The sequence below is a fragment of the Bos grunniens genome, chromosome 4 (assembly GCF_055505025.1).
Source record: "Bos grunniens cultivar Pamir isolate PY7600 chromosome 4, Bosgru_T2T1.0, whole genome shotgun sequence".
NCBI classification, from domain to species: domain Eukaryota; kingdom Metazoa; phylum Chordata; class Mammalia; order Artiodactyla; family Bovidae; genus Bos; species Bos grunniens.
This window is the reverse complement of record NC_141168.1, coordinates 15,143,560-15,156,550: the sequence shown is the minus strand read 5'-3', so window position 1 is coordinate 15,156,550 and position 12,991 is coordinate 15,143,560. Positions and strand designations below refer to the sequence as shown.

The following is a 12,991-nucleotide window of genomic DNA, read 5'->3' as shown; positions in this document are numbered from 1 at the left end:
GAATAGAAACCAGAGCTGTTGCTCTCTAAGCAATGCCAAGTGCTTGTTTTGTTAAACTCCAGATGTCAAAACTGAGTTTTCATGTTTTGCATGGAAAGGATCACATTTTTCTAAATTATGATAGGTAATCCAATTCTCTTTGCCAATGTAGACTATGTATCCCCTGATGAAATGAAGTAAAAAAAAAAATAGCTGTAATCTTGAAATAATGAGTGTTAAAAAGACTTGAACCTTGTGTTAGTTGCTAGATGTTTTTTAGACAAACATTTTTCTTATTAAAGTTAACTAATTATCTCATTTCTCTATGTGGTTTAGCCTTTCTTAATACCACTCATAATCTGTCAAGAAACCATCTTTTTGTTTCTGGTGATTTTTTTTTCTTTCGAGGCGAGACTGGGCTTTCTGGATACATGTCAGTGGCTACCCTGCTTTGCCTGAGGTTCCACTGCCCAAGACCTGGAGTGCGGCGGGTAGGAGAGAAGGACGGTTGCACCTGCTGCCTGAAAAGTCACCATAGAAGCCTTGCTCTTGGAGAGGCTCATGCCTTATCCCAGCTCTCTGACTGGTGGCAGTTGTGGTCTTCCCCTTTGCCTCTCCACAGCTGCAGGCGGACTTCTCAGGTGCCAGGCCCTCAGGTGGATGGGGTGAGATACAACGCGTGCGCCCTGGACGCAGGGGCTGCTCGCTGCTGTGTTCCTGGGCCTGCTACACTGCCAGGCACATGATGAGCGCTCTGTGTATCTGACCTAAATGAGCTGAAATCCAATCCTACAATCCATTATATTTTTAGTGGAACAGCTGAGACCTCGAGAGGGTGGTGGCTCACTTGCAGCTTCATAGAGTGCCCCAGGTACTGCTGGGACGTGGGACAGAACTCTTTTCACTACACCCGTGCTGCCCTCCTAAGAAGCCAGCCTGGCCTTTCCCCTTCTTTCCAATCCAATTCCACTGTCTTCTCATTTCCTTTATAGTTGTTTCTAGCCTGTATCAAATACCATACTGGTTTTTCTGTTCTCTGCACAGCAAGACAAGTTTAACAGCTTAAAACAGCATACTTTTATTGTGTCATGGTTTCTGTAGATTAGGCTCCCAGCACAGCCCAAGTGGGCCCTCTGTGCAGGCTTCTCAAAAACCACAGGTAAGATGTTGGCTGGGCTGTGTGCCTTCTGGAGCTCAGGGTGCTCTTCCAAGCTCTTGGTTATTGGCAGGATTCAGTTCTTTGCATTTGTAGGATGAGGCCCCATTTTCTTGCCAGCTGTCAGGTGGGGGTGTCAAGTCCAAGCATCTAGGGGCCTCCCAGAGTTCCGCAACATGTAACACTCTCATAACATGGCAGCTGGACTCTTCAGGGCCAGAAGAAGGGCTCAGTTCCTCCTCTAAGACATGAGCTGATTAAATCAGGTGAATCTCCTTTTTGATTAACTCAAACTTGACTGATTAGGCCCTTAATTACATCTGCAAAGCCCTCCGTCTTTGCCATGTTATATTGCCTAATCACAGGAGTGACATCCCCTGTTCTTCATAGTCCTACACCTGCTCAAGGATTATTCTGGGTGTGTACACCAAGGGGTGGGAACTTTGGAGGCCAGTTTAGAATTCGGCCTCTCACAAACACATTTGCTTTTGGCTGGTCCCAAGGAAGTTGGGATCTGAACAATAAATGAAGCAGTTTCCCTGTATTTCATGATAACTGGGCTAGTCTTTTTTTCCCCCTCTTCAAGCCCATCTCCTTTCTCTTAAGATTTTGATGTGAGATATACGCTAAGTCAGGTGTGTGTGGATAATTAATCATAAGGGCAGATGACCTCAGAGATCCTGATTAATAGTAATGGTTTCTGTACCCTATCTCCTATATGTTTTTTTTATTATTTGCCACTTAAGTGAAATATGTTCTGGTTCTCTGATTGTCTTCTTTTCCCAGACTCCCCTAATTCTGTCTTTAATAATAAAATATATTTTGAAGTTCTGAATTTATTCAGCTTTCATTCTTACATGTTCAAAGTTCTTTTTATGAAAATAGAATTTATCCTGGGTCGTCCCAGTGCACCAGCCCCAGGCAACTGGGAGGGAGGAGGGAGGGGGGTTCGGGATGGGGAACACGTGTATACCTGTGGCAGATTCATGTTGATGTATGGCAAAACCAATACAATATTGTAAAGTAATTAACCTCCAATTAAATAAATTTATATTAAAGAAAGAAAACAGAATTTCTTTTTTATATGAATAAGCTCACATCTGGCATGGTATAGAATCTGAGAATGTTTTGATTTGGTGTCTCTTGTTGATGAGCATATATGCTAAGTTGCTTCAGTTGTGTCCAACTTATTGTGACCCCATGGACTGTAGCCTATAGGACTGTAGCCCTATGCATGGGATTCTCCAGGCAAGAATACTGGAGTGGGTTGCCATTTCCTACTCCGGGCATCTTCCCAACCCAGAGATCAGACCCATGTCTCTTATGTCTCCTGCATTGGCAGGAGGGTTCTTTATCACTAGTGCCACCTGGGAAGCCCTTATTCTATGATGTGTTAGTATCTAATGTTAACCCAATATCCTTGAGAAGGAGACTTGGTGTCTGTGATCTTTCAAATGTCTTGTTTCAGGGTTTGTTCTGTGTTCATTCAGGTGAATGCAAATACAGAGAGATTTGTAACTTCTAAACTCTTTGCTCCTGGTCAGAGCTGTTCAGTCTATGCTTGAGAACAGATTGCAGAAGGGTAAGACCAAATCCAGATTTTGTGATCTAAGAAATTGCCTTGAGTGTGGTATCACCTTCAGGGAATCTTCAGTATAGCCAGGAGCTGTATACACTTATCTGCACTAAGGCAGAGCACCTTCTGCGACAGCAGTAAGGGACTTCCCTAGCCATGCCCTCTTCTATCCTAGGACTGCTGATGCTGGTGGCAGTAGCTGAATCTCTCATTGGCCTCATTGGAAATGGAGTTCTTGTGGTCTGGAGTTTCGGAGAATGTCTCCAAACGTTCAGGGCGTCCTCGTATAACCTCATTGTCCTGGGCCTGGCGGTCTGTCGGTTGCTTCTACAATGGTTGATTATGGTGGACTCAAGTCTGTTCGTGCTTTTCCAGAGCAGCCATTGGCTTCGCTGGCTCAGTGTCTTCAGGGTTCTGGTAAGCCAGGTCAGCCTGTGGTTTGCGAGTTTTCTCAGTGTCTTCTATTGTAGGAAGATCATGACCGTTGAACACCCTGTCTCTTTGTGGCTGAAGCAGAAGGCCTGTTACCTGAGTTGCTGGTGCTTTCTGGTGTACTTCACGATCCATTTGTTACTTACAGTCAGGGGTAGCTTAGACTTCTCCAGTCCTTCCCAAGGAAACAGCAACATCTTATTCCCCATTTCAAACTGGCACTATATATGTATATTACAGCTCAATACAGAAAGTATGATGCCTTTCACGATGTTTCCTGTTTCCTCTGGGCTGCTGTGTCTCTTTGTATAGACACTACAGGAAGATGAAGGTCCATACAGCCGGCAGAAGAGATGCTCAGGCCAAGGCTCATATCACTGTCCTGAAGTCCTTGGGCTGTTTCCTTGTACTTTACATGGTCTACATCCTGGCCAGCCCCTTCTCCATCAGCTCCAAGACTTTTCCTGCAGATCTCTTCACTGTCTTCATCTCTGAGACACTCATGGCCACCTACCCTTTTCTTCATTCTGTCATACTGATCATGGGGAACCCCAGGATGAAGCAGGCATGTCAGAGAATCCTGTGGAAGACTCTATGTGCTTGAAGAGCCCAGGGCCTGTGAGCTGGAGAGAGGGGTGGTCAGGAGACTGTTTTGAGATAATTTTTTGATAGCTCTCCCAAAGAGGACTGACTTTAAAATTTTTCCTTCTTTAAAAATTTTTTTAAAATTTTATATTGGAGTATAGTTGATTAACAATGTTGTGTTAGTTTCAGGTATACACAGAGTGATTCAGTTATACATATATATGTATCTATTCTCTTTCAAATTCTTTTCCATTTAGGCTATTACACAATATTGAGCAGAATTCCTTGTGCTATACATTAGGTCCTTGCTGGTTATCTGTTTTAAATTTACCAGTGTGTACATGTCAATCCCAAACTCCCAATCTGTCCCTCCCCCAAAGTCTCTCCCCCTGGTAACCATAAATTTGTTCTCTTAAGTCTTTGAGTCTGTGTCCCTTTTGTGAATAAGTTCGTTTGTATCAATTTTTTCTTTTTAGATTCTGCTTACTAGCTCAGCTGGTAAAGAATCCACCTGCAATGCAGGAGACCCCGGTCCGATTCCTGGGTCAGGAAGATCCACTGGAGAAAGGATTAGGCTACCCATTCTAGTATTCTTGGGCTTCTGTGGTGGCTCAGCTGGTAAAGAATCTGCCTGCAATGCAGGAGACCTGGGTTTGATCCCTGGGTTGGGAAGATCCCCTGGAGAAGGGAAAGGATGCCCATTCCAGTATTCTGGCCTGGAGAATTCCATGGGTTGTATAGTCCATGGGGTCACAAAGAGTCGGACATGACTGAGTGACTTTCACTTTCACTTTTTATAAGTGGTCTCATATATTTGTCTTTCTCTGTCTGACTTATTCCACTTAGTACGACACTCTTTAGGTCCAACCATGTTGCTGCAAATGTTGTTACCTCATTCTTCCTGAAAAAATGTTTTTTTTGGACTATAGTTGATTTCTAATGTTATGTTAGTGTCAGGTGTATAGCAAAGTGAATCAGTTACACGTATTCACATATCCACTCTTTTTGCAGATTCTTTTCCCATATAGCCATTATAGACTATTGAGTAGATTTCCCTGTGCTATACAGTAGGTTCTTATTATCTATTTTATAGTGTGAATATTTCACTCTTTTTAATGGCTGAGTGAAAACTTTCCTTCTTTAACACTAAATCAACAAATGGGAAATAGAAAATACAGAATAAAAATCAGTAGTATTTCTCTCTTGATAATATGAAGTACATTATTTTCATGTATTATAGAAATCAAGCCTGGGGCTTCATGTTTGGTAAAAGAAGTGTTATGTTCTGTTTATATATAACAAATAATTCATTTCTTTTAAATTTACATATGTAAGTTGTGTTTTTCCTAACCTCTAAAGAAATAGAGGTTAGGAACAATTAATATAGTGATTATTAATTTTTATGAAATTTCATCTATCTGTTAATGTTAGTCATTTTAGATAAGTTTAATAAAAGTATCAATGGATTTTCCCATTTCTCTAGTTATCTAACTGAAAAACAAAACAAAATATATTTCTATTTGTGGAAGTTTCTTTGAGCCCTAGACCTGCCTTTTAGGATAAAAGTCAATTGGCTGCCATAATTGGTATTAAGTTCTGATGCCCAGGACCTGGGGGAAGCAAGATGGGAGTGAGGGGCACTTGCTTCTGCTCCCCAAAAGAACACTGCTCCCTTCAGAGGTCAAACCCTATTTCCTTTGGTCATTTAGCCATCCTGACCGTCCACTCTGGCCTCTCTGCAGCCTAAAGGCAGAGTTTTAGCATGCTGGGTCTTGGAGTTGAATGGAGATCATCTAGCACATCAAATCCATGACAGTAGGAACTGTGCCTGTTTTTGTTTCCTGCTTAGGTTCCTGGAGCCTAGAATATTACCTGGCCTATAATAAACAATTTCTAAATGGTTGATTTGCTGTGTGAAGTAGACTTTTAACTCCTTTTATATATTATAGAGAAAATGAGGACCAGAGAGGGCAATGGGCTGTTCCAGAGTTTCAGAGAGCCAGAACTAACTTTCCTGACTCCTATCCCAGGCTTTCTTTATATCACACTACTTTCCTAAGGAGTTAGCTTCGCATTCTTTGTATATACTTCCTCAGCCTTCTTTTTACGCTTATTTGAACACATTTTCCCTCTGTAATATAAAGAACAGTACTTGATATACTTACATTTTTTTTCATCTCTTACTAACCATGCTAATCTACTTCCATTAACGTGTTCTAACACATATCTTTTCCTTATCCAAAGCTGTGTGCTGAGGAGTGTGCTAGGCGCATGTGGATGTTGGTCATCTTTCAAGGGAGGCATAGCTCCACTGATGTCACTGTGAGTTGTGTGAGGTCAAGCACCATATTAGTCTTCTGGAAATGATAATAATCATCCTTTTCAAGTAGAGAGATACCTCTCTCTGGCTATATTTTTAGTAGTAGGATAGATTTTCCATTATGCCATGCCTATACAGCTGTCTTTTGTGACCAATTGTTGTAATAATGATAATTACCTAACATTTGTATTGGGCTTTATATCAAGTATTCTTATGTGTAGTCTATTATCTCGTTTGATTTTAATAGCAACCCTATGAAAGTGGTAATTGTTTTCCCATTATGTAGATGACAAAACTCAGGCTGGAGTGATGATTTGATCAAGATCATCAGCTAATAAAACAGTCCCAGATGTTTGAACCTCAAATCTTATGCTTTTTCCAGTAAACCTTAAATTCCTCGTGTTCATACTTGTGAGACTTCATGCTGGGATTAGTCTGTGGTATGCTGAGGTTTTTGAGTATTTTTAAACAGGTGAAATAAGCAGCTAATATTTCAAATTTGGTGTTAGTGGGATGCTTGGGAGCCAAGATCCAAAATCATGACGGACTGAAGTTTCTGTGACTTGCTTTTCTCAGGGACAGAACACTTGCATTTTCCCAGTCATCTTTTGGGATTGAATTTCCTTCCTCTTCTGTGTGTGATTTAGCTCATGATGGATGTGAGGCTACTTTGTGTTTTAACCAAGGAAACAAATCTGGAGGCAAATCTGTGCTCTTGAGTTAAATCTTGTGTAATTAAATCTTTTATAGTTTGCATTCTCAGAGCTGCAGCTGGGTCCGTGTGCATGTGCGTGTGTGTGTGTGTGGGTTCAGCTAACCTTCCTTTCTCTTATGGACTGAGATCTCTGACGGTGCAGCCTAGAGGGGAACTAGGAAGAGATGTGAGCAGTACAGAAAGGTAGAAAATGTACAGCAGCATTTTCCCATTCCATGCCCTGACGTTAGTCCCAGATGTAGTCACATTTTACCTTTTGTCTTCATTCTTCTGGTGATGACTTTCACAACACTAAATATTCTGCCTCTCTTACTTGGTTTGTTAACTTTGAACTGTAACTTTTGAATCCCATTCATCAAAGTTTGGGGATTGTCTCACTTAACCTCAAATTTATTCCCCTCTCCGATATTTGATTATTTTTATTTACTTGTCATTCTTCTGGTCACTAATTTTTATGACTTTAAATAATATATTTTTTACTTTGCTTTTTAAAATCATAACTTATGACAGTAGCTACAGAATCTGAACTATGTAGAAGGAATAAATTAGTTCTTTAACTCTCCTGTACTCTCCCCATATCCCAACTCATGTGTCCAACTTGATATGACTTAAGAATAAATTTAGTTTATTGGAAGGGAATTGGCTATCTCTTGGAACCAAAGGGAAGTCTGGAGAATCAGTAACAGAAAGAGAATCAAGGGGGTTGAAACAACTGAGAACACAACCAAATCATTCTTGAGGGACTGATGCTGGCACCACCATTCACATTTCAACTGGCAGCATGTGTCTTTGATATGGCCACTGCCTCTGTAAACATGTCCCTTTGAATTATAGAACCAAGGTCTAAAATCCTGGCTTAAGAGCCTCTGCTTGGTTGATTCTACGTCATACCTGCCATAGATGACAGGTCTTGTGGCAAGGAAAAATCTGATTGCACTTTGGTTTCTGAAACATGTATTTTTAGATTAGATGACATATTCAACAGTGACATTAAGCATCAGATTCGATACAGCTGATGTGAATTAATGAACTGGAAGGTGAGCTCAAAGAACGCTCTGAGAAGGTATCAGGAAACAGTAAAAATATGGAAATAGGAGAAACAGACCAAAGAAATTAAGCATATAGATTGAAGACAAAATGAACTGTTGGAGACAACTTACTTTCAATTAAAGAGAAAACATTAGCAATGTATGAGCATTTTAAGAACAAAGCTGAAAACTTTGCTGAGGTTCTTTCCTCTAGTGGGAGCTAGTGGAGTAGCTTCAAAACTTCAACATTCTACCTTAAATACAGTTACTATATAAGCCAGCAATTCCTCTCATAGGTATATAGCCAAGAGAAATGAGAATATATGTCCACACAAAAACTTACCAATGAATGTTCACAGCAACACTGTTCATACTAGTCAAGAAGTGGAAACAACCCAAATGTCTGTTGCCTGATGAATGGATAAACAAAGTGTGATGTGTGTGTGTGTGCACGTGCACACACATAGGCATATAATAGAATATTATTCAGCTGTAAGAAGGAAAGAAGTACTGATACATGGCACAGCGCAGATGGACCTGGAAACATGCTAACTGAAAGAAGCCTGTCAGAAAGACTTCATGATTTATGGTTCCCTTTATATGAAAGGTTCAGAATAGGCAGATCTGCAGAACAGAAAGTAAATTAGTAGTTTCCAGGTGCTGGGACTATAGGTATTGGGTAGTGACTTTATGGATATATATGGTTTCTGTCAGGGTCATGAAAATGTTCTAGAATTAGATAGTGTAGTAATTTTTGCTTAAGTCTGTGACTATATGAAAAAAACCCCACTGATTAATATGCTTAACAACACATTAAAGAAATAAAAACTTTAAATATTAGAAAATAATAAAACTATCATTATTTTAAGCAGATATGGTTGTCTACATAGAAAATCCAATCAATTAAAAATTTTTAGGAAATAAGTTAATTTAGAAAGGTAACCATATATAAGGTCAATATCTAAGAGTTAATGTGTTTCTATATTAGCAGTATGAAGCAATCAGTAAACATGAGTTTTTAGAAGACCATTTTTTTGTAGCCTCTAGTGTTCTATAAAATTCTGGGAAAGATTTAGATAGTACATGCTTCATGGTAAAAGTTAGTTTCAAGTTCTCAGTCTTGGCAGCATATGAGAATCACTTTGGCAGATTAAAAGATACCACAAATACCCAAGTCTTGCCCAAGAGCAATTCTGTTAGAGTCTCTGAGATAGGACTCAGGCATGATGTCTTTTAAGTGTGCAAAAGAGGTTAAGAAGAGTAGAGTATTAATCTCATTGTAGTTTTCTTAGCATAGTATCATTAAGATGAACTTATCCTGAATTTAAGGTAAAAGATAACTTTGAAAATCAGGTATCAACAGTTCAGGCTTTCTTTCTTTTAATAAGGTTTTGTAACTCAGCACTGGATATCTCTGAGGAACTGGTAGAAGAGTTGGGGGACTATCTGATGGCAGCATCTTTCACTCCCAGGCCCCTAGCTTTGTAAATTGGTTTTGGCTTTCCCAGTATCTCCAGAGGAATGGTAGCCAATTCAACCCTTACTCCTGAGATTCCTGTCCTGGATGTTCCCTAGATGGATCTCTTATTCTCTTCCCTTCTTCTGCCCATTTGTCAGCATCAGTGCCTGCCGGGTATGTTCAAGACTCAGGAGCCACATTCTGTCACACTTTACTGTCACAACTTGTCATAAACATATTCCTCATCCTCACTTCCTCACTCCTGATCGTCGCATTTTGACTCTTCTGTGTTAATCATGATTTCTCTAGGAGGGCAGACACTGCCTTTCCCAACCACCTTTCAACTCTATTTTCTGCATTTCCAAGAAGATTTCATAGAACCTACTCCAGTTTTGGGGATACTTGTTGAGTAATTCTCAATGTATGTTCTCTTTAAAATGTTACCTCAGTACTCCCCAGTTTTACTCTAGTTTTTTTTCATAGTACTTACCTGACATAATACATTTTAAAATTTACCTGTGTCTCTAAACTAGAATGTATACTCTGCTGCTGCTGCTGCTAAGTCGCTTCAGTCGTGTCCGACTCTGTGCGACCCCAGAGATGGCAGCCCACCAGGCTCCCCCGTCCCTGGGATTCTCCAGGCAAGAACACTGGAGTGGGTTGCCATTTCCTTCTCCAATGCATGAAAGTGAAAAGTGAAAGGGAAGTCGCTCAGTCGTGTCCAACTCTAGCGACCCCACGGACTGCAGCCTACCAGGCTCCTCCATCCATGGGATTTTCTAGGCAAGAGTACTGGAGTGGGGTGCCATTGCCTTCTCTGGAATGTATGCTCTATGAGGACAGAAATCTTTGATTTTCTCCTATGTCTTCAGTGTTTAGAACAGTAGATATTATTGAATGACCACACATATTATTGTGTATGATTGTACTGCCTTTTAAAAAATGAGCCACACTCTGTGGCCCCCCACCCTACCAGAGTTTTGCTCTCTACGGTGTTACAGTGAACATCCTTGTAAGACTCTAAAGGTAGACATCAGAGAATATGCATATGCATAGTTCTAAGGTTTATCATATGCATTGCCAAATTCTTGTGGAAGATGAACATGCACCAGAAGTGGGGTCCTAATTTTAGATAGGGTAGTCAGACAAGACTTTACTAAGAAGATATTCATTATTATTTAGACAAATGTTTATTTAATTTACTTATTTGACTGCACTGGGTCTTAGTTGTAGCATGTGAGATCTAGTTCCCTGACCAGGGATTGAACTCAGGGCCCCTGTATTGGGGGCATGGAGTCTTAGCCACTGAACCACCAGAGAAATCCCTGTATGCTTTTAAAAAATGTATTTATTTATTTACTTTTGACTGTTCTGGCTCTTAGTTGCTGTGTAGGGGCTTTTTCTAGATGCGATGAGAAGGGGCTGCTCTATTACAGTGTGCAGGCTTCTCATTGCGGTGGCTTCTCTTGTTGCAGAGCACAGCCTCTGGGGTGGACAGGCTTCAGTAGACGTAGCACGCAGGCTCCATAGTTGGAGCTCTTGGACTGTATAACGCAGGCTCAATAGTTGTGGTGCATGGGCTTAGTTGCTCCAAGGCATGCGGAATCTTCCCAGACCACAGAGCAAACCCATGTGCCCTATGTTGGCAGGCAGGGAACTTATCTACTGTGCCACCAGGGAAGTCCAGAAAATATTTAAACAAAGATTTTAGGGAGTGAGGGAAGTAGCCATTCAGGAATCTGGGAAAAGTGTGAAAGTTTTGAGTAAAAAAGTGTCTAATGTGTTCAAGGGAGAGCAGGGAGGCTAGTGTGGCTGGAGTAGAGGTGTGGGTGATGAGGTCAAAGGGGCGGAGGGGGGGCCCATGGTTTTAGGGCCTTTATAGTCCAGTGTACACATTTTTTGTTTATTCTGAGTGAGGGGACCATTGGAGAGTTTTTAGCAGAGACAAGTGACAGAGCTTGACTTATGTTTTAAAAGAAGTTGTATTGAGAATAGGTTGAATTTAGTAAGGCAAAAATGGGAGATACTGCAATACTCCAGGTTTACCAGAGTGGTAGCAGTGGAGGCAGAGAGAAGTAGTAAGATCAGATAGACAGAGTGCCTGATGAACTATGGATGGAGGTTCGTGACACTGTGCAGGGATCAAGACCATCCCCAAGGAAAAGAAATTCAAAAAAGCAAAATGGCTGTCTGAGGAGGCCTTACAAATAGTTGTGAAAGGAAGAGAAGCCAAAGCAAAGGAGAAAAGGAAAGATATACCCATTTGAATGCAGAGTTCCAAAGAATAGCAAGGAGAGATAAGAAAGCCTTTCCTTAGTGATCAGTGCAAAGAAATAGAGGAAAACAATAGAATGGGAAAGACTAGAGAACTCTTCAAGAAAATCAGAGATACCAGGGGAACATTTCATGCAAAGATGGGCTCAATAAAGGACAGAAATGGTATGGACCTAACAGAAGCAGAAGATATTAAGAAGAGGTGGCAAGAATACACAGAACTATACAAAAAAGATCTTCACGACCCAGATAATCACGATGGTGTGATCACTCAGCGCCTGACATCCTGGAATGTGAAGTCAAGTGGGCCTTAGGAAGCATCACTACGAACAAAGCTAGTGGAGGTGATGGAATTCCAGTGGAGTTATTTCAAATCCTGAAAGATGATGCTGTGAAAGTGCTGCACGCAATATGTCAGCAAATTTAGAAAACTCAGCAGTGGCCAGAGGACTGGAAAAGGTCAGTTTTCATTCCAATCCCAAAGAAAGGCAATGCCAAAGAAAGCTCAAACTACCACACAATTGCACTTATCTCACACGCTAGTAAGCTGCTGCTGCTGCTGCTAAGTCGCTTCAGTCATGTCCGACTCTGTGTGACCCCATAGACAGCAGCCCACCAGGCTCCCCTGTCCCTGGGATTCTCCAGGCAAGAACACTGGAGTGGGTTGCCATTTCTTTCTCCAATGCATAAAAGTGAAAAGTGAAAGTGAAGTTGCTCAGTCGTATCCGACTTTAGCGACCCCATGGACTGCAGCTTACTAGGCTCCTCCGTCCACGGGATTTTCCAGGCAAAAGTACTGGAGTGGGGTGCCATTGCCTTCTCTGACACACTAGTAAAGTAATGCTCAAAATTCTCCAAGCCAGGCTTCAGCAATACGTGATCCCATGAACTTCCAGATGTTCAAGCTGGTTTTAGAAAAGGCAGAGGAACCAGAGATCAAATTGCCAACACCCACTGGATCATCAAAAAAGCAAGAGAGTTCCAGAAAAACATCTATTTCTGCTTTATTGACTATGCCAAAGCCTTTGACTGTGTGGATCACAATAAACTGTGGAAAATTCTGAAAGAGATGGGAATACCAGAAAACCTGACCTGCCTCTTGAGGCCTTACAAATAGCTGTGAAAAGAAGAGAAGCAAAAAGCAAAGGAGAGAGGTAGCAGGGAACAGAAGCCAGTATCTGTTGTAATGCTATGGACTTGCCTATAATTTCAAGGCTAAGAATCTGGCGTTTTGGGGTTCCATTTCAGGCTCTGATAAACTACCACCTATAGATAATGTTAAGTAACTTCTCTTTGTCTCAGTTTTCCCATTTGTAAAGTGGGAAGAAAAGACAACTTCGAGGGTTGGTTATAAGCTTTAAATGAGATAATAGGTATAACCCTATTATCTTATTTCACGTTTCGTTCTTGGTTCTTCAGCTCTTTATGGGATATGTGCAGAGATACAAATGAGAAAACACAAGATAC

General features: G+C 41.0%; 1 protein-coding gene across 1 annotated transcript; it reads left to right on the top strand.

Moving 5' to 3' along the window:
* The first annotated feature begins 2,635 nt into the window (after nucleotides 1-2,635).
* TAS2R5 (taste 2 receptor member 5) lies at nucleotides 2,636-3,747 on the top strand. Its single transcript, XM_086398107.1, is given in 2 exon segments — nucleotides 2,636-3,439; nucleotides 3,441-3,747. Coding segments are annotated over 2 exon segments (879 nt in total). The 5' UTR covers nucleotides 2,636-2,867.
* Nucleotides 3,748-12,991: the final 9,244 nt, after the last annotated feature.